The 24,918-nt window shown below is 36.2% G+C and overlaps 1 protein-coding gene across 2 annotated transcripts in view; it reads right to left on the reverse strand.

Annotated features, from left to right (window-relative positions):
• Positions 1 to 308: 308 nt before the first annotated feature.
• The window catches only part of CABCOCO1 (ciliary associated calcium binding coiled-coil 1), a 97,786-nt gene continuing 73,176 nt past the window's right edge, over positions 309 to 24,918 (reverse strand). The window contains exons 5-7 of one of the 2 annotated variants that reach the window (XM_069460753.1): positions 6,677 to 6,799; positions 6,110 to 6,250; positions 309 to 1,133 (exon numbers count right to left, since the gene is read on the reverse strand). In XM_069460753.1, coding sequence (XP_069316854.1) covers positions 1,059 to 1,133; positions 6,110 to 6,250; positions 6,677 to 6,799 — 339 coding nt within the window. In that variant the 3' untranslated portion in view covers positions 309 to 1,058. The remainder of the gene's footprint in view (positions 1,134 to 6,109; positions 6,251 to 6,676; positions 6,800 to 24,918) is intronic. The other variant, XM_069460752.1, reaches the window with a different exon arrangement.

The following is a 24,918-nucleotide window of genomic DNA, read 5'->3' on the forward strand; positions in this document are numbered from 1 at the left end:
CCTTTGACAGTGCTGGAGAAGGTAAGGTTATAGCTGCTATTCACCCAAGTGCTACCTAGATGCAAGTACTATATAGCCTGGAAAATTCTCAAAGAAACTGCCCCCTCCTGGTAATGTTCTCCATTCTAGAATACTCTGAAGTCTAAGGCCTTTGGAAAGGGCTTAGGTAGTAATTAATTAATTTGTCCAACTAGGGACAATCAGTCGGTAAATGGATATTTTTCTTTTGAAATTATACTTTAATAAAGGTATTTAAAGGCTTGAGACATTTTTTTAATCATTCTACTGCAATATAATGGTTAATTTCAGGAGCTCTGTGAGTCTGATTTGTATTTAAGATTTTTACAATCTATATATAGGTTGGTCTTTAATAACCATTTATATATTGCTTCTTTTTATATAGGTCATGTATTCTCCTGGGAGAGTAACAAGATTAGAAATAACAAATACAGTACAGAATAAATTAAAGTGCTTCAAACTGCATTATATAATTTCAGAAAATTGGTTTCACACTGAAACATTTAAACAAGAAAACCAAATGATTTAAGTTAAAAAAAAAAAAACACCTAGTATATGCGTTTGAATTGCTATTGTTTAGCAAGTTTTATCCTCAGCAGTGTGGTACTGGTATCTTTTCACAGTGCTCCAGTAATGTGGCAGTTCATTTGGGTTAATATGGATAAAATTATTATTATTTTTCCTTATTTCTGGCTATTTAAAAGGTTGGCTTCATTCTCCTTGAAGATGAATAGCATTTATTAGTCAAAACGTCAACGGACTACTGTAAAAGTAATTGTATTTTTATATATAATTCTCCAAACTCTTATATACAGAATGTTCTTATTACACTCGGTGCAATAAATTCAGAGGCTGTTGTGGGACAGGAGATAGCAAAATTGGGGCCAATTCTTTTCTAATTACTTAGGATAATAAAAAGTGGGGCTTGGTTTTCCTTTCACAACTAACGGAAGGAGATATGATGCTCTAGAGAGTCTATTATTCCGGCCGGTTTTGTTTGTTTCTGTGAAGTTTAGCATCACTCTCCTTGTACTGAGTCTTCAGGCCTTTTTCAATTTTTCTATTCGTGCATTAAAGGCCTCTTCCTGTATTTGCAGCTTTTCGTTTATCTCAGTCTGTGAAGACAATCATAAAAAAGTGGTTATGATGGAGCTATCTTTTGCTGCACATTGTCTTTGTGGTTTTGACATACTATAGTGCCTAAAGACAGACATTATCCCTCACACACCTTCCTGTTTTGCAGACATAGCTGTGTTTCAGCCTGTAGTGATGTGATAACACTTTATCATATTTCTCTGCACATTCCCAATGTATAGCATGTCTGCTATGAACAGGAAGTGGTATTTGGACAGCCATTTTTCACATAGCCTTGTGTTGGAAGATAGGATAATTTATCTGTATTTTCAGACAGACTTTCCCAATAAGCACCGAATCAGAATAACTGCTTTGGGCTCAGTTATTGCTGTGTTGCCGATCCCACCCCTCCCCACCCCTTTGCAATAGATGTTTTTGTCTCTGTGTAACACATTCTAAATGAAATTCCAGAAAGCTTCTGTTGTCAAATAACAACACAAATAATGTCACAATTAGAACAATTCTCATAATTAAGCGTATTCATCATACATTACAACTCTTGAAACAATGCCACTTTGTGGTATATTTTTGGGAGGAAAAAAGTAAGCGACTGCTGTCAGGTTTTAGTGATTGCGGTGGCTGTGATAGCATTTAGCCTCTGGCAGTGATGGTCTGTGGACTAACATTGCTACCTGCACGATTCCAGAAATGCCTTCACATTATCTGGACATTAGTAGCCCTGGAAATGTCTTCCGTTTTTCACGATGGATAATAAAATTATGTACAGAGAAATCAGTGGTGGTTGACGTGGCAAAATGGGTGTTTTTGTTGTTGTTTAGGTGATTTAAAAAATGTCTATAAGTATATGAGGAGTAGTTTATACACATATGTGTTCATAAATTCAAAGTTTAGATTATTAATATCTATAACATAATTTGAGGTCTTCAGGGTAGGTAACTGTACTTGGAGAAATTTTTGTTCTTTTAATTTAGATAGAAGAAACTTAAAAAATCAAATACTTTTGTAAGCCCAGGTATAATTTTTCATATTTATTTATTTATTATTTACTTATTTATTTTTGAGAGTGTAACTATCACGGATAGTTTTGAAATGTCCATGCTGCCGTATGTGAGTAGATTTTATTTTACCTCAGAGTAAGAGCTGGTATTTCTGGAAAGCTCATATTCGTGTCACCAATTCTGGATTCAGAGTTCACGTGAGAGTTAGTCTTTTCTGGTTCAAGTTTTATTAAGCCCTAGGATCGAGCTCTGGCCTTATCTTATCTTTTCCTTTCTTGGTGGTTGGGTGGAGGAGGAAAGGAGGGCTGAATGGTTCTCCAAGTTACAAAGAAATGCTGTCTTTCTTCAGGATTCACTGATCCCCCCACATTATTCTGGTGGAGGTGACAGGAGCACTGTCCTAGGAGTGGGGAGACCTAGGTACTAGTTTAGCTGTGCAGCCTTAGGCAAGCTAGGGTGTCAGCTCTTATCTGAAAAATTAAGTAGGGGAATAGGATTATGTTAACATTACACTTTAGCTTTTAAATTCATAATTTTGACTCCCAATTTTGTGATAAACTTGACCAATGTTATCTTTCATTGACATGATGTCATGAGATATTTAAAAAATTATTACTCCTGCTTCATTAAAATAAATTTATGTCATAAAAACATACTGGATCATACAGGGATTGAAATGGTTTGAGAAATAATTCTATCACAGTTCCAAAGGACTGGGAAGAATTGCTCTTCCCAAAGAATTGCCTCTCCTCACTTTCGATTCGTTTCTATGCTCACCAGTGATCTCATTTCTTTTCCGATAAGGACTGATGTATACATATCACCTACCAGCTTCAGTTTCACTGCCTTACCAGGGTGTTCACATTAACCTGGAGACGTTTCTGGTATTTCACTGAGGCAGAATTTATCAAAAAAAGTGTGGGCCTTGGGGGAAAAAAATCATGAAGGTAAGGTGTGCCTGAAAGAGTGAGAGGAGAGTCACGTTTCAGGTCTCTAGACTTTAGTGAACGGGTAGTTCAGTTCAGGCACGACCAGTAGAGCCTGGATCAAAAGTCTCCATGTTTAGTGAAGAACAGGCTGTCAGTAGTTGGCCATGTCTCCTTGTTATTCCTCAGAACACTGCTGAACAGACGAGCTATCCCACAACCACTAGGGTTGGGTCTGGTTTATTTGCTTTAGGAAACCATGGAAAACCCACGATCTGGGATCAATGGCCTCTCATTGACCACGACCTTTAGCTGATCTCATGATCAGCTTTTCTAACCTGGAAAATTCAAGTTGACCTAAAAATACCTAGAGGCCCAAGATGGCAAACTTCCCTCAAGGTTTTCATGTTATTTTACCCTATTGCTTAGGGCCAAGAGCCAACATTTAATGCAAGAATTTAGTGTTAGCATTCAAAGTTCTCTGAAATGTAATTCCTTAAATATATTAAAATTTGCTCCTTTGGGTATAATTTTTATTATATAACTCAGGCCAAAATAATTTCATTTTGAATTTATCTTTAAAATTAAAACACCTAAACTATATAGACTCAAAATGTTTGCTCTATTCAGTATAATTTTAATTAACATCTCATGGCCAAGATAACTTCATTCTTAATCAATCTCTAAAACTATACAGTAAGTCAATGGGAAAATACGTGAATTAACATAAAAAATTTAAGAATTCACATTACATATTCAGAAATTTCTGTAATATACAAGGTGAAATATGCCTAAAACCACACTAGAGAAAGAGCTCTGAAAAAATTGTACTTAAAACATGAATGCTCTACTGCCTTTTCTGCAAAAATTGTCATAACCGTTTGACTTTTAAATAAAGAAGGAGAAAAAACCATGGGCAAAGGTTAAACATCTTACAAATAACAATTCATTAAATGGCCCTACAGCAGGTTAGTGTGTTCAGACGGCACACAAACACTGACCACTGGCATGCAGCTCCCCTTAGAAGGGATGTGGCAGTTTTTAGAGCCACAAACGCTGGAAGGCAGGTTTTAGATGTGGAAAATAACTTAGCCATCTAAAATAGGAGGAGAAATTTAGGTAAGCAGAGAGTAATTACCCAACTTGGAATTTGACCAAGACACAAGGATAAACACTGAAAAAGTGCCACACCACGGGAGTATTAAAATCCAAAGTAGTCTGGTCGTGATATTAGAGGTTCTGTGGTTTTTGTGGGTAATGCTGGAATTAGAACTAGAACCCAGTTCACAGCTCCCATTCAGGGCCTTTCATTAGCTGTTGACCCTGGAAACTCTGGACGAATGACTTTCTGTGTCTCATATTTCAATTTATCAGGGAAAGTGTCTGCCTAACTTGCATGAAGTTTACTGGGATTACTGAGAGAAAATATGTAACGGGGTTTGCTATCTTGAGACATTGTGTAAATCCATGTCATCATGCCATTTCATCAAAAAATTGGCAGTTATTAGGCCCAGGTTGATGTCCACAAATCCACTCAATATGGAAATAATTGTGGCACCTACAGGGTCTGCATCCCTCTCCTTTGGCCCAAGTTTTCTCTATGCCTGATTACATCTAGGTGAGCCAGCTAATGAACTTCCAGGTTGGCTCAGGCCAGTGGGAAGGTAACACACACATACAAAAACGACCATATTCTTTCTGTTATAAAGTAGGGGTATAAATGCTGCAGATGCTAATATTAAAAAAAAAATTTTTTTTCAATGGATACTTAAAAGCATACCGCTCACTACATGGAACACAGCCTTGGTAAAGATGTTTTCAATTTTGGGGGCCTGAAAACAATTCGATTACTGTCTAGTAGCTCCTCAGCAATAATTTCAGAGCCACAGGATTGCAAAGGAGCCCAGGGCCATGATTATACATAAACTATATTTAGATGAAATGTTATCAAATCTAAAAAGGAGATATGTTCCAAACTCAGCTTAATTCAACTGCACTCTGCCCTTCCACACAGTAACCAGTTATTACATTCATGGGTTGTTAACAATAAAGCTTTGTGTAAAACGTGTTCTTCCACTATTTCTGGTAAACACTAAACACCCCTTATTAAGCTGAGGACTTTGGCTGATTCCGTTGGCATCAAATCATTAAATGTTCATGTAAATAGTGCAATAACATTTGATGATTAAACAAGTAACAAGGTATGCTTATGCCAAGCTAATCTTTTATTCTTTCTAAATTAGTTGTTAATACAGTGTGCTGTTAATATATGTTCTCATGTTCAGATGACAACTAAATCTTCCCCAGAGATGCATTAGTATTTTGAATATGCACTATGTTGTCCTACTGATTTATGGTCATTTCTACAAGAAATTGCAAATTTACTCAACATATGCAATTTACTTATTTAATCATTTGGCCTAGAAAATTATGGGAATTCCTGTAAGTCTTTATGTTGAGGTAGAAACAGTTGCTTGTTTGTTTGTTTTTTTTGGACAGAATGAGAAAGAATTAAGCATAAAGCTAAGCCATTTGATAAATCATTGGCAGCTGCTACTGAGATGGCTGCTGCCATCACCATTTCATGCAGCCATTGGTGTAAATTGCTTAGCTATTAGTGATATGTGAAAAGGAACAAACTGTCTGAGAGGAAGTTCAAAGACTTGAAAGCCTTTCTTTAGAAATTTGGTGAGAAGATTTAGCTAAGAATTATGGTTTGATCTTCAGTGTTTACTGTTTAGAAATGTACTCCAATTACTTTTGCATGAGCAATGTTTACAGCTTGACAAGGCACAAAGTCTTTACCATGTTATTTTTGGGGTTTCAATGTTGAACGGTTTTGTAAACTGATAACACCCACCACGCTAGATGCTGTTGGCAAATCTATTTTGTGATCTTACTGAATATCAGATGACTTAACTGAGAATTATGTGAAGATGTTAAATTAACTCCATTATAAGCATCCCTTTTGCTGGCAGAATGTGGGTAGTATTAATATTTACAGACATTAAAGCTGAAGTTGGCCAATTAACCAATAATAAAGTAAGTCAGTATACCATCAATATTGAGTACCTGAACACCCATTAGAATGTCTTCTGTGACTTGACCCAGCACCGACTTTACATCTTCAATGGTGAAACCAACTAAAGGATCCATGTCTGAAGTATCAGTTTCTGGCTGGGGCTCTTCAGGTTGTTGTTCTTGATCCAGCCCCTAGAATATTGAAAGCAAATAATACCCAAGTGATTTCTAGAGCATTCAGTGATGCATATGGAACCTCAAACTTCTGTTGGATACTTTTCTGCCAGGAACAATGTCAGCCTGGAGGGAGATTTTGATTTGATGTCACCCTGAATTTGTATTATTGTTCATGAGGTTTGTGACAATTAAGTCATGGTGCTAAGGTAGTGTCTACTTTTGGGAAAAGTGAAGGTGGAGATTAGAGAGGATGGGGTGAAGAGATTAAAACTGCTGAACCACTGTTAGCTGGCCCATCTTTGAATCAACACTCAGGGAAATCTTTGTGTTTGGTTGGAAAAATCAGAGACAGAAAATAGAAGAACACTTGGTTCATTTCCTCCCACCCCAAGCGAATATAATGCTGAGGTAGGGTGAACAAAAAGACAAAAGGAAACATACCTTCATCTCTGTATCCAGTGTTGGGGGTGGCTCTATGAATGTTGAGTAAATATCAAATGAGATTCCTTCTTCCAGAGGATCCGGGAAAGGGGAACCTGCAGGCCTGACCACCTCTATCACTTGCTGGAGGGAAAAAAAGAGCTGAATTATGACACAGCCTCTGGAGAGAAACCACAATTGCAGTCGGTTCCCTTTTGTATGTACCATAGTTCCAAGTCTGTTATCTCCCAAGTGCCATCTCCTCTGAAATCTGGATGCCATTGCCCTCTTGGCTCTCTAGCGCTTTGTGAGCTCCATATCTCACAAAAAGCATTTGGTTTCCCCACCGTCTTATTCTCTTTCCATACTCTGTGGTTTTGAATTTCATTTCCTTGGTCTTTAACTGTTTCATGCATCAGTATCCCTTTCCTCCTGTCTACAAGCTCTCTGTAGGTAGAGAACCAGGTTTTAGGCACCTCGTACATCCTCTCCAGTTTTGGCAGGGGCTTAGGTGCTTATTACACTCAATAATGGCCTGGTGGGATTGATACTATTCGGCAGAATGTAGCTGTTCTTGGGGGCAGTAGTGAAGTGGCCATGAAGAATTTGGTGATGAGGACAATAAGGACTCTAAAGGTTAATATATAAAGCCAGATCACAGAGGAGATTTGCCAAAAACACAGAGGACAGGGCAAGACTTCACTGAGAGCATTTAACAATTCTTTAGCAAGAGTGTGCCAACCAGGAGGCTGATGGCTGGTCAACATTGGGAATGAAGAAAAAGGTGAGCCAAGGAAGCCAATTTTGGCAGTGCCCAGCCTGCCATGACCTGGGGCAAAGAGGGGAGATCAGAGTGCTAATGGTGTTAAACATCCGAATCATTTAATTAGCTCCTCTTTTTCTAATTCCATGTTTGACAAGCAACATTTTGATCATAATTTGATTTCCCATCTAAATTGATCTGTAAAGACATGCCCACTTGAGTGTTCTGCTTTTCATGCCTGTTAAATTCCTCATTGCAAATAAATAAAGTGTTCCAGTCTGTGTAATAAACTCTCATGAGCTTGTTATTGTGGCCCTGAGATGAAGTCACCCACTGTATGCTGACAAAGTCAGACCCTGAGCTTACAAGTTTGAAGACAAAACTCTGGAAATGCATAAATTCACTAAATAATTATCATCCTGTGAAGTCTGAAAATAATGGTGAAATAATCATATATTCATTCCTCACTTCTCTACAGTATTTCAAATAAACTTACATGGTACATTGCATTATTTAAATACTGATGTTTTTCATTTAGGTTTTGGAATGCACTGGAAGCTACATTTTTCTTGGTCTTACTAATGTGTATGCATTTTGCATTGAATTAATATTATTCATTTTAACTTGATTTTATAGAAAGTGTAAATATATAGAGGCACTGACATGTCTTAACTTCATAGGCAAGGAGATTTGGAAACCAAGAGGTTAAATGATTGGCCAAAGGTTAAATAATTACTTCGTGACAGGGCTGGGAATTAAACCCTGGTGTGCTGACTTCTTGGCCTATGCAGTTTTCAGTAAACTGTAATACGTCATTAAGTTGCCATATTTGGAAATTATTGATATTATTAAGCCCTTAATTTTTATTCTGTTAGGTGACATCATTCCAGATTGTTTATCTTAAGTTGACTAAATGTTAATCAAAATAGAATACTGAGAAAACATATCAGAACAGTTCTCTTCTCTCATCACATTCATGAGCCATTGCTTTTTTCTTAAATGGGGCATATAAGTAGTTTCATCCTCCTACAAAATGATTTGTACGTTTTTTCACCACTCTTGTTTTTCATCCTCCCACACCTTCTATTGCTTTTTATTTACCAAGCTAGGAAAAGGAGACAGCTAAACATATTTTAGTGGCCTCTGAAACATTATAGGCAAAATAAATAAGCTGCACATGGGAATCAGAGACAAGGGACGATGATAAGGTATTTACTTAGTGGTGTAAACTTTAATATAGGGTGAGAAACAGGAAGTTTGGGGTGAGAGGGGGATGAGTGAGATATTGAAAAGAACCAGAGAAAAGAATAGTTTACTGAATGTATTGCAGGCACTGAGAAAATAATCATGAGCTCATCTGCAAAGTAAAGGTATTTTTTTTTAATGAAGCAGAACTTTATCTGGTCGGTTGTCATCATATTTGTCCTGCTGCTATGCTTTTGTACACACGGGCTAGGCTTTTCTGCTAATTTGCCCTGACTCCCTGGTGGAAGTTGTCTGTAGATTGCTTCTTCGTCCTGGTCCTGGTAGAAGCAGATTCTGTCATCTGCCCATTCATGCCCTTTCCCCCATCAGATCATATATTTAAATGTGAGCAGGTATTTGTGCTCTCTTGTTTTATTCCTCAGACCCTTGTGGTTTGGATTTCTTTATAAGGCTTATCTGAATTATTTGCCAACAACCCAGTTTCCTGGTCTTTGGTACAGTGAGTGTGTGTATGTCTCTCTCTCTCTCTCTCTCTCTCTCTCTCTCCTGGGCACACACTTGGCAACTTGGAACTTTCCAGCTTCACATCATTTCTTTCATGGAGTGAAACTCCCCATTTATCCTAAGAATCCGAGGTTCTGGCTGAGAGTTGAGATTTTCTTTTCTTTGATTTTTTAAGAGTGGAGCTCATATAACTATTAACTTGATTTAATTCATGCACAAAAACTGGGGATGAGAATTTCTTTTCTTCAGGGTGTTTTACATACTATTAATGAACCGAAGTACAGCTATGTTTTTCTCTTTCATGAGGAATTACATTTAGCTAGGTTAGTGAGATACTGTAAGGGAAGAAAATGTCCCAATTTCAAATGAGGATAACTATCACGTCTTTTCATTAATAATAATAAGGTACACTGTCAAATATATACTTTGGAATAAACATAATGCCCAGAAGCATCACAGTGATTTTTTTTTCTTATTAAAAATGGTAGCCTTTTTTAAAAAACAAGTTTAAGGAAAATTAGAATCAATAATTGTGGTGAGAGCCAAGCCAGCAAATATCTTTAAATGAAACCGTCTGATGCAATACTTTCTTTAAAAAAATACAATTAGGCCTTTGTATTTTTTTTTTTAACAAAACCTCATGTTTTACAACATCACTGGTTCTGTAATAAAATCTATTTAAAACAGAGAGACATGGTCAGCTTTATTAAGTTAGATTTTCTGAAAGAACGTTATAATTTCCTCAAGTCTATGAAAAGCTGAAGCAAATTAAATAAAGCTAGTTTTATAACTATTTTTATACATTCCTGTAGAATTGTAATTGTCTCATATTTTTTCCTCAAAAGTCTAATATGTTACCTCTTAAATCTGGAAAAATAAAAACAGAAAAGGGATCAAGAATGTTTATTAAAAAAACACTCCTATTTGGTACCCTGATTTAGCAACCTCCCTTTTTATATATGAGAATGGCACCCATAATCTTCAGATCAGGAAACAAAGGGAAGGACTTTAAGTGACTTGCCTGAGGCCTAATGCTGAGATTAAAAATCAGGAGTTTCTGATTATACACATACATCCATTTGGTCAAATGATTGGTTTTGCTTGACTTTCAAATACCCCCTAAATATTACTTTGAATGTAAAGCAATAAATGTGTTTCTCTTGCCATTTTTGAATGCTTCAACACAAATGGATATAATAAAAACAATCATGTTGTTCCATGTGAATGCCATTTATATTTTTTCTGATAATGAGCAGACCATTTGAACTAAGGTGAGTACATTAAAAGCTCTAATAAAGAAGAGAATAGATTTCTAAACAGAATAATGGACTGTTAAGTGAACATACAATAAATAACATCTACAGATGTGGTCGCTAGAAAATTAGTTTTGCATAACTTGCCAATATACATTTCCCCCAGATGTTATCTGTTACATGAAAATTAACTTAAGTTAGTTACATTGTTCATTATGTGCATATTGCATTAGTGTTATTTAAGATGGTTTACATCTTTAGTTGAATTGTGTGCTATGTTATTTAAAGTTGAATTGTGCTTTAAGTTGAATTGTGCCATGGTATTTAAAGAATATCAAGTAAATGGCTTTTTGGCATAATTTAATACTCATAAGTGCAAAATTTCATCACCAAACATTATGTAGCTTTAAAAAAAATCTAAGATCTTTACTTACAAGCCAAATAGAATCACCAGAAATCTTTTAAAATTTGCATATTCAATATGCAATGGACATTTACCATGGGAATAAATGCTAAGAATTTTGAACTCTCTTGGAACTAAGTACAAGGTCAGTTTGGATCTAAAAACATACTTATAGGAATTAGATTCTGGTTCCAGATCCTACGGTGTCTGTGAAGTAGTATAAAGATTTTATGTGAAAATTGTGTTATATTACTTCATGCTTTCTTTTTCTCCTTTACATGTTAACATTATCATTAGTATTAACACTGGTTTATTGTTTTTCTTCAGTAATGCTTCTTTGGAGAAAGTGTTGGTGATTTGTGGGTAGTGTTTGTACCACTACAATCTATAATTAAAGTGGAAATTATTAAAATCTATTATTAAATTATTCAAGGTATTAAAAATACTGTCGAGATTGCAACTTTCCACTGTTTTGCAGTCAAATGCTCTACCACTGAGCTATACCCCCAACTTTCCACTATTTTGAATGGCAGAAAGCAAGATAAATCTGTTCAACCCTTTTTGAGCCACAGGCACACAGACAAAAATACTGGTGTGCTTTGAAAAGACATTTGTTTGGAATTGTCAGATGATGACTTCATATGCAAATCAGAACTTAACTGAAAAACGTCAAAGTTTCAAAAAGCAAACTTCATTGCAAAGTTTCCTGGCTATTAACTAAGGGAAAAAGGCACAAAAATTCTTGTAATGTTTTAACTATTTTTCCCCCCTCGAAGAAAGGCATTACTCATTTGCAAGTCTAATCAAGAAGTACTTGTGTGGTTCTGGAAATTTTTAACAAAAAATTGTAACCCATTGCCCACAATATACTGCACATAAAGTAACAACATATGAATGCCAGCTGCAAAATGCAATAAACTCTAGTAATGTCATACTGAGGCCATAAATTTAAAATGAAAAGAGTAAATTCAAAAGCTAAGATTATCAGAGAAACTAATTAATCCATTTCTAAAGTATTTTTCTTTTGTGTTAGGGCCATTACAAACTTCTTAATATATTCTGTAAATGTAGATTATCAATTCTGCTACAAGAGTCCTCCTCCCCTTTTGCATTTTGACTTGGAAATAAATTTGCAAATGCAGCACATTAATTTTCTTTCCTAAGCTTAATATGCAGTATTTACATTTTGAAAAGGTTCAAAATGTTGCCAGGCTTCTGCAGGGTATGAATAGACATCTAATAGCAACTTCTATTTTTAACCACGGCATACTGGTAGTTTGAACATTTATAACTTAATAGAGCTTTGAGACCATCAGATCCACACATGCTAATCACCTAAACAGTGAACGGTAACACAGTACAACAAGTTAGGACAGGAAATGAAGATTACCCATTCCAGCCGAAGCTGCGAGGAGGAATTTAAGTTGGCAGGCCACAGTAAACCAATTTGCAATCTGGCGAGGACACTCCAGTTAACACCTTGTGCCCATTTTTATTTATATATCTTGATTTGATCTTGTTTAGCTGGGGCTTGAAATAATAATTTTTTAAAAGCTAAATAATTAAAGTAACTGATTCCAGAGTATTTTAGAGATCTTTAGTATTTCTCAGTGTACTTCTGCTTCAGGCCAATACTAGAATTTGAAAAGAAATATGAGTACTCCTATCTTAATGACCTCGGACAATAAAACCCTCTCTAATGAATCTGAAAAAGAGCCCCTTCTTGTAGTGTGAATGCAGTTTAAAAGGAAACCATGTTTTAATCTGGCTCTGGTGCAAACATTTCCTGAGGGATAGAACTGTTTTTCAGATACGCAGATATTTTCTAAAGATACAATAATCTGGAAGATAGATCACTGAATTATAGGCTTTAGACTTGGCTCTATTCCGACTTGTGTGATGCTAAGAAAATCCCTAGGCCTCAGTTTATTTATCCGTATAAGGAGGATAATGATAATTGCTACCTGGCTACTTGATCGAATTGTTTCAAGCACAAACTAGATAATGTGGATGAAAATTCTGGGAGTTCTTCAAAGGGAAGTTATTATTAAACCTCAAGGTGTATCATTATTATTATTTATAATTACTGTTATTACTGAAAGGATCATCTTTCTAGTGCCATCTCAGAAAGACAGAGTAGCCATATTGAGGACACTGTCCCTGCTATTTTTATATGTAATTGTTAACAATGCTCACGCAGCCCAATTAACTCAGAAGAATCTGTTAATGAGGACATGCCATCACTCTGTTTCCTTATAGTGACAGTCTTTAAAATATCAAACATATATTTGATACCATGTTATCTGAAGAGTTTTCTTGATCCAAACGATTTCTGTTTTGAGACCTAGAGAGCATGACATAATTAGGCAGTCATGTGGCATGCTCCGGACTATGGCAAACCACCTACCCAGAAAGGGAACGTGTTTTACACCTAACTTTCCAAACTAGAAAATCTGCCTCCCTGCTCCCCCTGCCCCAGTTTATCACACTCTTAATCTTTTGTTTTTCAGCCTTAAATATGGCCTGTGGTTGCCTGGATAGCATTCATTTTTAAAAGATTCCCTTTGACAAATTTTGTCGAAAGTAAAGAGTTAGGGCATGCACTACAAACTTTCAAACTGTCTCTCTTGTGAAAATGAAATACCAGAGCTCTTGAAACTACTAAATTCAGCATTGTACTTTTGATTCTTAATCTTAAGATTGACCTTATCTTGCAACCTCCTCAGGGTGACAAATGGAAAGTATAGTTCCATTATAAGTAGTTAGAAAATATCTAATGCTTTTCAAAATATCTTTTAGAAGCCATTCAGAGTGTATTTGTTTAGCTTACTAAGTTATACTGTACAGCCATAACCTTGATCTCAGTATAAAATATTTCAAACAATTCTAATCATAGATAAATTTTCGTTTGGTTTCATCTAGGGTGTTCTATTTAAAATTGAGTTTTTTAATATTTAAAATTGAAGAAATATTCCAAGTTATCTTTTTCGAAGGATTTGAAATGAAATATCAGTATCTGTCAATTAGTTAGCATAATAAAGATGAGTTATGCAATTATCTTTCTGAAAAGCCTGTTTTGAATGATCAAATGTAGATTTAAAATTTTAATTTTACATATGTTGCATTTTCATTACATCTTATGATGGCTTATATGAAGATGAAGCTATTTCATGGCTTTCATATTTTAGAGTACTCTTTCTGAATAAGTACCTATAATTTGCAGAAATTATATGAGACAATAAATTAAAATGGTTAGAACAGAAACTACAATGGAAGAACCATAGGTCCTTGATTCTAGTCTTTCTATATTCAGAGACTTCCTGTTACTTTGACAGTTTAAACTACCTGAATAGGAGGAGGCTAAAACTATTTGGATAAAGCTTTGCATGTAATTTATTTAACTTCACAGCATCCTGATTGCGCTGCACTGCAGTCCTGATGTAGTCAGTTGAAGGGGGCAGGAGGAATTCTTAAAACTGTATTCATTTAGAATATAAAGTTCTGGGGGCTAAATTAGAATGTAAAGTTCTATGAAATCTTTAGAGAAGCCAATGTAATATTATTATTCCTGACCTTTTAGACCCAAATATCTATTTTAAGTAATCTGACATTAAAAATGTGCTGACAAATATAGATTTAAAACACAACACAGGAAGTTGTAAATCAGTTGGTAACCCTTAGCATCAAGGAAATAGGAGACCACGAAAATGTAGTCATTTACTTTAGTCAACCTCAACCTTAATTTTTAACTAAAGAAAATTTGCAGAAGGCATGATGCTTACGCTTTAGATATTTTATTCATAGTTTGTGTGTTTCCTTTTTCTCCAGTAGGCTCATAAATTATTACCAGGAAACATGTTGTCACAGTTATAAATATTTCTCTCTCTGTTTAGCTCCTCCAGCTCCCACCCCCACCCCCTTTATAAAAAATCTCCACTAACTAATTCTTTAACTGTATTAGGCACTCTCTTCTGGTCAGCAGGGAAGGATTTTCTTGCTTTGGAGGAAACTGCTGCCAATTACTCTTGTGTGCTTGGCATTCTAGAAACAGGGCTCTTTCAGGAAGCACCCAAGCCCTTCCTCCTATTCAGGAGAACTTTATTCTACACATGGCAGATGTCATTATTTCAATGACATAAAAAAGCATGTCATCTCTTGTAAGGAACAGGTCTAGGTACTCTAAGGGCTCCTGGCTTTTCATGGAAGCAGAAATCTTAGAAGTTAACTATAAAACTGATTTTGTAGACAATGGTATATATAGTAATACATGTTCTCAAAAAAGACCTTTCAGCTATAATCTGCAAATCACACTAGTCTAGTTAAAAACTAAAATAACAGTAGCTCTGAAAAATTTAGGTGGTATCTATATTTCAGATTAGAATGTTCTAGAAATCTGGATTTTTTTTTACTCTTAAATGTGTAGTCAGAGTTCTGGATTGGCTCTGTCATTCAGTAGAAAGTATGTCTGACATGTGGTTTCTTTGTTTGTAAAATTAGGGGTTGGACTAGGTCATCTCTAGTCCAGTTACAGATGTTGCATCCTATGTTAGTAAATTTCAAGTGGCTTTTTCTCTATTTATACAAGACTCAAATATGCCTGCCTGTGTAGATCCCCAGATTAGGTGTTTTTCTATCATGAGGTAGAACATTTGGATTACGCACACAGTTGCTTACTGGAATCTCTGACAGGCTGAAGCTTGTCTATTTATTTCTCCTTAATTATCTTCCCCTAACCTGCTCCTCTTCTATTTTCTTTATCTTTCAGAGGCATCATCAGCTTCTCGGTTCCCAGACTCGAAGCCTTGTGGTTGCCTTTAGTTACTCCCTCTCCCTTGGTCCTAACGTGATATCAGCTCTCAAAACTCTCTGGGGGCACCTTCGTGATGTCTGTTCCCCCAACCCCTTCTCTTTCATGACAATGCCCATCTTGTAGCCTTCAGATCCAAGTTCTTGCCTTCAGAGATCTTAAGCTCCAGCCATACTGGACTGTCACTCTGTCCCAGTATGCACAGTGCCTGGAGCACAGTGGGTGCTCCATAGATATTTGTTATGTGAAAAAAAAAAAAAAAAAAAAGAAAGAAAGAAAGAAAGAAAGAAACAAGAACAAGAAAGAGCGCAAAGCAAACCAGAGCAAGGTGTGGATGGAGTTGCCTTCCCAGCGCCACCTTGCCCGTCTGCTCCCTCTGCTGGGAGGGTTTTCCCCTCAGCCCTGCCAGTCCACACTGCTGCTGGCCTTCCTCCCAGCTCCTTCACCTGATCTTCCTTGTGCTTTCAGAGTATTTTGCTTATTTGCCTTCACAGTACTTGTCACACTGACCTGGAGTTACCAGCCACGCAGAGTGATCTCCTACCATTTGGTGGAAACAACTTGAGGGCATGGAGCATGTCTTATTCATCTTGAGGGCCCCTAGCTCAGGTCTCTGTGCACAGCAGGCATTCATTAGATGTTGAGTATTGCATGAGAGTATCCACTCACTTAAAAATTTTCAGGGCTACATGAATGTTTCAAATTATCCTTATGTACCCTGAAATATATAAATCTAATATGTATCAATAAAAATAAACAAATACAATTAAAAAAATAAAAATTTTCAGAGCTGTCTAATTTGCTTGACCAGCTATGACATTTAAAAATTTGTCATGAAAAGTAATACCACTTGGAGAAGTGAACCTAGTTGTCATAATGTTGCATCTTGCCAATGGAGCCCTAGAGTATTTGTTTGTTTTGCATAATGCCAAACAACCAAACAGATTCTCACTGATTTGAGTGTATTGATGGTTATTTTTAACTGAATGATAAACTGTTGGATAAACTGAGTGATAATTGTTTTATAGACACAGTATAGTTTAAAATTGTAAAGAGCTCCTGAGAGATACCACTGCCTCCTACCTAGTTCCTGATCAAAGTAACATCAGAAAATTTCTAGGCAGGACTGACAAATTGCCTGATTCTAGGGGCCATGATTCACATTGCTTTCCATGCACCATCCTTGGCCCCCACCCCCAGTATGCTGTGAAAGGCGCCTCCTGGAGTTGTGCAGTGGGGAAGCCTCATGGGCAGTGATGGCCATCATCGGGGAAAATAAACAGTGATGATGGAAAAAATAAAAAAGCCATTCTCATTTATTGAGCACTTACTCTGTGCTTGGCATTGGGCTACTTAGAAAGTGTCTTACGAATATTAGGTTCTTGAAGTCATGCTACATTGTGAGGAGAGCTTTTATTGACCTTATAATGGACTATAGAAATGATCCCTGAAAGTATAGTCTTCTTTATTGACCTTATATTTTAGATGAAGAGCCTAGAGCTGAAAGAGATTAAGCAACTCAGCTAAGGTCACACAACTAGAAAATGGTGAATTCCATCTGAACTTGAACCCAGGTCTATTTGACTCTAAAGCCCCTGTGCCTAATCCTCAGGTGCAAGTGGAACCCTGTTGGTTTGCTATGGATCCCCAAAAATGTTTACATCTGATTTCTGGTGAGGAAATAGAGGTTCGGAGAAGCAGAATGACACATGCACACTAAGGATCTGAAAGCGCATGTTCTCACGTAATGTCAGAAAGAGAATTTGTTCACTGGCTCCTCACAGCACCAGTGTTACAGCGCATTGTTCCAAAATAAGTCAATAGATATAAGGCATGGGGGATTGAATTTTTTTTTTTAACACGTTAACTTCCATGTGAGTTGTAGTTAACTCATGCAAGTTTTGAGCCCAGGGCCTCCTGCAGCATATGTAACTCACACGTCTCTTTACCTTGGGTGCCGAGCCATGTCGGTGTGCAGGCAACTCACACTGCCATGCTGCAGCATACATGTTATGTGATGGGTGACCCCCGGGGCAAAACCCTGCAATTGGTTTGTGAAAATCTTACTTGTTGGTGTTCTTATTGTTACAATTAGTATTGACAATGCAATTGCATATAACTCACATGCGGAAAACAATACAAAATAACAAATGTTTCATTAAATTAGAAAGGATCCTTTTGTTTTCAGAGTTTTTATTCTATTTTTGTAATAAAACACACCATGGCCCCAAGACAAAAAAAAAATTTTTCTGATGTGGCAGTCAATGTGTTAAGGATGACAAGATATAAAAAGCATTGGGTTTATAAAGAAATCTGAGAACGTGCTTAATTCATTTGTGTAAACAAGAAAGCTTAGGAGCATCAGTTTGCTTTTGGCCATGAAAACTGCATGTTCCTGCTCAAATAGCAATTTGTCCTATTTGTTGTAATTGTAATTACTGTTTTCATTGGAATCACAGTTTTCTCTAGGAACAGGCATGCAGAAAAACCACCAATAACCTAGACAGTTAAAAAACACACTGAGGAATGGGTATGGTTGTGTGAACAAATCTCTTGTGATTATTCTTCCACACTGTATGCTGTAATGTGCTTTAAATCCATTTCCATATTTTTAATTAACATTTAGTTCCAGAAAACTTTCTGGAGGCCATTTAAATCACAAATGGGGAAAAAACAAATTTACTTTATCAGAAAATTGACTATAGACTATTTTGGTGGCTTTTATTATTTTTACATATTAATGATTAAAATTAAATCTAGCTCGATTATTCACGACAGAAGACAGTGCAATAATTTTCATGGCTGGTATCATTTTAAAGTCAATCCCGTGTAAATAAAATATTAGTTCTGTTGTGGATGAGTTTCATTGTCCATTCTACAGCTCTAATTCCTGATTGGATCCATTCATTTTATGAAAGGAATTATACAGCTGTACCAAGTTATTCTTCTCCTAGAGACCCAGTGGGGCACTGGCTTTGTCTCAACAGCTGTCCTATAGGGACTCTAGTGCTGCTGCTGACCTAAGGATTTGAGGCATCTATTTTCATGGTTGGAGTCATTTATTTCTTGGGTGGAAAACAGAGAATGTGATCCTACTACAAATATTATTTTAAAACTCTAGCTACAAAAAAAAAAAGCTACATTATCTGCTCTGTCAAAACTGTCACTGTCAAAGCAAAAGGCGTAACTGCAGGTCTCAGAGGATGGTCCCACAGCAAGGGCCACGGTTTCCTCATCTAAAAGTGGGGCTCACAATGGGTTTTGCTGAGGACGCTCTCAATATGAGTAAAGTACTTACACAGTGCCTGGCATGTTGGAAGAGGTGAAAGTGTGAGGTTTTTTTTGTTTGTTTGTTTTGTTTTAATTTTCATGCCACATATTGATGTATACAACAATGCTAAACAAAGCTTTCTGAACGTCGGGACTTGGTTCCCCACTTCAATGCCTTGCAGCTAACTGAGAAACAGTGAGAAAGTAATAAATATATATTGAATAATTAAATGTAGCAATGTATTGTGGCTTATGGGGTCAATAAGTCACTATATCACTATTTTCTCTCTGCTATACAGTCTCCTGACATACAAGGTGACAAATTTTAAGATTTTTGCCCCATATCTCACCTCCCTGGTATGACCTTAACTCAGGCTGCTCCTCCTCTGGGTGTCCCATCCTGCTCCTCCTTCATATTCGTCCTCTGCTTATGGTTAGATTCTTCCAAAGAGTGTCCATGCTGGATGAAGTGACGCAAAATGAATAGATTGTGGCAATAAGCGTGGAATATCAGGGTGAGTATAGCCTGTTCCCTGGGAATTATTCAGGCCAGGAAAACCCTTGAAGGGTTGTTCCGGTTTTCACACTTGTATGAACACAGTTTGGTATGAGGGGTTGCTAATGAAGCCATCGAATTGGGCTCAGGATGGTAATTTGCTTGATTAAGGGAATGTCTGGTTTTTATAAATGAACTCTGTACATTAGGCAACCAATATTTATATAGAAAAGTCAGAAAATGGCACATCTTGCAATATAGCTCTTCAATAGATTGTAATATCAATTGACTCTAGCAAAGCTAACATCATTTAAGCAATCAAAAACAAGCAAGGACAATGAGTTACTATTTTGAAATTCTTCTGCTAGAAATAAGAAACCAGGGTTAAAAACATTCCAATAATAAAGATACATTGCAAAACTAAGCCACAGCATTAATTGGGTTAATCTAATTATACAATCTACAATTAAACCTTAACATATTTCAGATTGTTGGTATCATTGGAAACATCAGCTGCCTGATTATCATCATAGCCCCAGGAAAAGATGAAGGTTTTACTTTTGAAAGATCTGGTGGTGTTCAAAGCATGTTTGAAGAACAGATAGACTATCAAAATGTTATGAAAAGACAAATTCTATTTCTTTAGCTTCTGTTTGTATTAGAAGTATTTTATTCTCATTCTGTTCAACAATGATATGTAAATACTAAGAAATGACTGGGAAGAAAATATTACTACATGATTCTTTATTTTAAAAAATAGCAGTTTCCTAATGGTTTAGTTTGTTATAATTGGTTTATGTACTTACTGTTGAATAATTTTATTTTGGTTTTAGACACAGAAATACAACATTATAACTAATATATTCTTTTATCAGATCAATTTTTCTATTGGTAGATCATAAGACGTTTTATTATTTTAACAAGAATTTTTTAAAAAGTGCTTGCTGTTATATCTCTGAACTTCACCATCTCACTGGCATCTGTCAGATTTAATCACCTGCAGAACTACCTTATAAAGATTACCTTATCAGAAAAAGTGTCATCTTGTGAGCTTAGGTGTGAGAATTGCAAAATAAAGCTGAGCTACACTAACAACTGCTGTGCTAATTTATTGTAAATTATGGTGTTTTTTTTGTTTGCAGAGATAAGACATGAGAAGCGTTTCTATTTAAATTCATTTCCTATTATTTCAACATAAATACCAAACAGCTCCACACAAAAAAGTGAGGGCATAGAAAATTCCTTAAACAGGTTCTAGTGACAGTGAAATTTATTTTCTAAGCTATTGGCACCAGTGATGTCACATCGTTCTAGGTGCAGAATCAGATAGCACAATTAAGACAAAACATGGATGCTTAGAACGCTAGATGGAAATTGCTGATTGTCATGTGAAGAGTGAAGATTTATAGGATATGAACTGGAAATAATTGCATAGCAAGCTGGCCTGCAACAAAGCTTTAATTCACTGGGCTGACACTGTAAACTCATAATCTGTCGACCTAGCACCAGCCATGATAGATTACAGCCGTTCACAACACAGAAGCATGTCTTTCTCATGAACATTCTGGGAATCATAGTTCAGATGACCCCAGTAAAAACAACTGCAATGTTTTAAACCAAGCTGGTTCTCTAAGAAATGTGAAAATCATGATGAGTCATTATATTATTAAAATTCAGAACTGGGTGGCAATGAATCACATGGAGTTATCACCTTTAAATCACCAAAGAGAGTATAAATTGGGTCCTATAAAGCACCATGAGTCTCAGTGCATTTTTAACAAGATGAACCTCTTATATAAACAAGATTTTATTATTATATTTATTGTTATTATTATTAAAACTAGAGTGAAATTTAGTGCTCATAAAAGTGAAGGGTTAATACTGCTGGCCTGAGCCAGAAAGAGCACAGGCCTGTATTTTGTAGGCTCTTTTATGTAGCTCAGCCAATATATTCTGACCTATTCTTGTTCTTATGAGTCAGTGTCAAACATGGGAATTTGTGTGATTCTTAAAAAATGCATTAGTGGATAGGGCATGTGGTAAGAGGCCCTCAAATCTTATCTTGGTTTTTAACCTAAACTAAGATTTGAACTCTAGTCTCAGAGAACCAGTTGGAGGCCAACCCAACTGTTTTATTCCTCCTTTTAAAAAACACTTTGAATCTTTCAAGCAAATGGAGTTGAAATACCATTAAAAAAAGAAAAACCATCTTGCTGGATTTGCTATGGCCCTTTGCTTGTAAGCTTTATGCTATGCCAGATCACAGGTTTAAAAGAAGAGTCTTATGTTTGGTGTAAGACTTAGATTTTGGTTCCATTCAATTGATCTCAGCATGTTGCATGTGCAAGACATGTCATAGGCAGGATTTCTGTCCTCACAGGGGTTACAGTCTGGAAGTGGAGTTAGAAGGCAAGGGATAAAAATGCTTATAAGATTCGTTATAATGCTATGTGAAAGTGGCTACAACTGGGCTAGGATAGAGGACCACTGGGTGAGTCACTCTTGATTTAGCTGACAACTGAATAATTCACCAATTAGGGACTGGCCAGACAAAGAGAAGAGCCAAGAAGCGAGGGGCATAGTGGGGTATGTGGGCAGACACCATTGTCAATTATGCCTCATAAGAATTACCCAAAGGCAGAGGAATAAGTGGCATTAAATGACTTGGAGTATAAAAACATGTCAAAATAAACTTAGCTCTTGAAGCATTTGAGCATGATTGTTAATTTCTGATAAATATTACTTGTTTATAAAGAAGAACAGACGAAATACTGTTGGTGGTCAATGGTTATTTTTACTTAAAGTGTTTATAGTTAGAAGGCTACAAATAGACCTCTGGTCATAGATTATGGAAAACACACTTGATAGCTAAATATAAAAAATCCAAATATTAATAACTACTGACATTTATGTAGTCTTTTCCTCCCAAAGCTCTTGACAAACATTACTGACTATATGCACACAGGAACAGTACTGAAATGCTGCTACCCTTTTAAAGGACTAGCCATTAATCCAAGAAAAAAGTAGCAAATGGCCGATCGACTTGAAATATAGGTCTGCGGAATACAGGTGTGCATTTGGAAATGAAAATTCCCACTAATTCACTTCCCTCGCAAAGTGTTTGTCATATTTTATTTCAATTTTATTGAATTGCTGGTCTTATATAACTGCATTCTCCTACTAAGACCCCTACAGTTTTTATATTTTTCTCTTAGATGAGGCCTAAGCTGGTTTATGATTACAGTGGAGCAGTGAGTTAGGTGCCAGGGCTGAAGGTGCCTCCTGAGGACAACAGCTCTGGCTCTTTAGCACCTCCTTGTGTGAGGAGGGTGGATATACCAGCACCACACAGGAGTGCCACCTACTGAAGGACTAGTTCTATTTTATCCAGAACCAAGGTTGCTCTTGGTTATCTGAGAAACGCCATCTGGCTCAAACAAATTTCATTTATGAAATATTAGATCAAATGGATAATTGTTGAGCTGCTTGATGACACCGATTAAAAGGATGCTATGTTTGTTTACTTGCTTGAACAAAATGTAAATTACATGGGATAATCATTTAAGGCCAGGAAACATAAAATGTTTAATGTATACTCTTAGGGCCCTTACTGTAAAATATTAATTCTTTTATTGCATTCTCAAAGTATGACTGGCAATGACAGAAATATAAATTAAGGTTCTTACATTTCCTGTAATGATATTATAATTTGGAAATTTCAATTCAGAGCTTATTCCAAATTACTTGCTTTAAATTTTAACATTCCTCCTGCCTTCCTTTATAAATCCTATGCATCTTCAAAAGTTAAGCTAAACTCCCAGCAATTTATTAAAGCTTTCATAATTTTTTCTGAAAATGGGTGACTCTATATTTTTAAAACTCTCATTTATACAATCATTTTTACCTTTAGTAAGCATGTATAAGCCAATGACTCTCCTAGGTTGTGGGAATTCAGGGACAAACAACACACAGTCCCTGACTTTAAGGGGGTTACAATCTAGTGTCTGGGTCGGGAGGCTTGGACATAGGAGGTGATTTTCAGAGTGAAATAATTATTATTAATAGAAATATATGTAGGGTGTCCTAGAAATATAGAGGAAGGAGGAAAGAGATGAAGGAATTCAGCAAGAGCTTCAAGGGAAGATGGTGCCTGAGTTGAACCTTGAAGGATAAACAGGAATTAGCATGAAGATGGGGTTGGAGACAGAGAGAAAATACCAGAGAGACAGAGGAAGTAGCATGTACAAAGAATTACAGATGTAAGGAGAACATTCTAGAACAAAAGATGCACATGACATTGGTGAAGAGCTGGGGTCAAACAGGTCAGGGTCCAGTCTAGCTGTAGTATTTAATAACTATAAAACCTCTGGGCAAATCATCTACTCTCCTACAAGCCTTTGCTTTTCCACCTGTGAAATGGGGCAAGTAACCTGCTGATTGACAACCATCCAACTGGTAGAGCCAATTTTCTTGGGAACATACAGCAAAAATTCAAAAATTCAAAAATCAGAACAATGGAAATAAAAATTATGATGTTAAAGTCTGATAACAACAAAGTGAAATTTAGTTGAGGAGTGCTAATGGTTTAAATTTAAAATGTGATCTACAGTCTTTTAGAGTAAGTCATGTCTAAAAGTAAGTGTATGTTTGTCTTTTGCTATGGCTACATTGAAAAGATGAAGAAAAAAATAAAAAATAAACCAAGAGATTTATTTTCCATATGTCCACATAATATCCAGCAATTTAAAAAACAAGTTTAGGAAAAGTTAGGACAATATATTTCCCTCATCATTTGCTGAGAGGAAGCCTGCTTGATTAATGTAATTAAAAGGTTGCTTATAACTCAAGACTCAATTAAAAAAATAAATTTGGCCTTATTACTTTACTTCCAACTGGTGGTTTTCCTAGTGTGATTTTTGAGCTAAAATCTGCGGCTGCTTTGTTCATGACACATGAATTGTTTTAGCACATCCTTTCCCCTGCTGTGCATATGATTAAGAAAGCAGAGGTTAAATAGTGCAGTAAAGAACTGGGTAAATTCATTCTATTTTTGCTCACAGTGCCTTTTAGCTCCCCTCCCCTTTTTCAAGACTGGAAGAGTGTGGAAACCTATTATCCTCTCCTGAAATTATTTAAGATATGTTCTTATGCTAAAAAAAAAAAAAATAACTTCTCTCTCTTAACATTTTCTAGTACACTGATTTTGTGATGTCTGTGCTATAGATATTGCCTGTATTGGCAAGAAAACCAAATGCAAGTACATCCTACCATTTATTGAGTGCTAATGTATGCTGGGCACTGTAATGAGCACTTTGCATACATTGTTTTATTTTTACTTGGGGATAATCCGATAAGGTAAAGATAATCATTCTCATTTTTAGATGAGGAACAAGAGGCTCTGAGAGGTTATGTTACCGTTCTACAACCCCACAATTAGCAGGTGACAGAACTAAGGTGCTAACTGGTGTATCTCATTCTAAATCTGGGCTCTTATCCACTTGCATTTTTTTTTTTTTTTTTTGTAGCTAAAGTTTGACTCAAAGGATTTGAATCTAGTTCTC

This window comes from Eulemur rufifrons, chromosome 28 (genome assembly GCF_041146395.1).
Source record: "Eulemur rufifrons isolate Redbay chromosome 28, OSU_ERuf_1, whole genome shotgun sequence".
NCBI classification, from domain to species: Eukaryota; Metazoa; Chordata; class Mammalia; order Primates; family Lemuridae; genus Eulemur; species Eulemur rufifrons.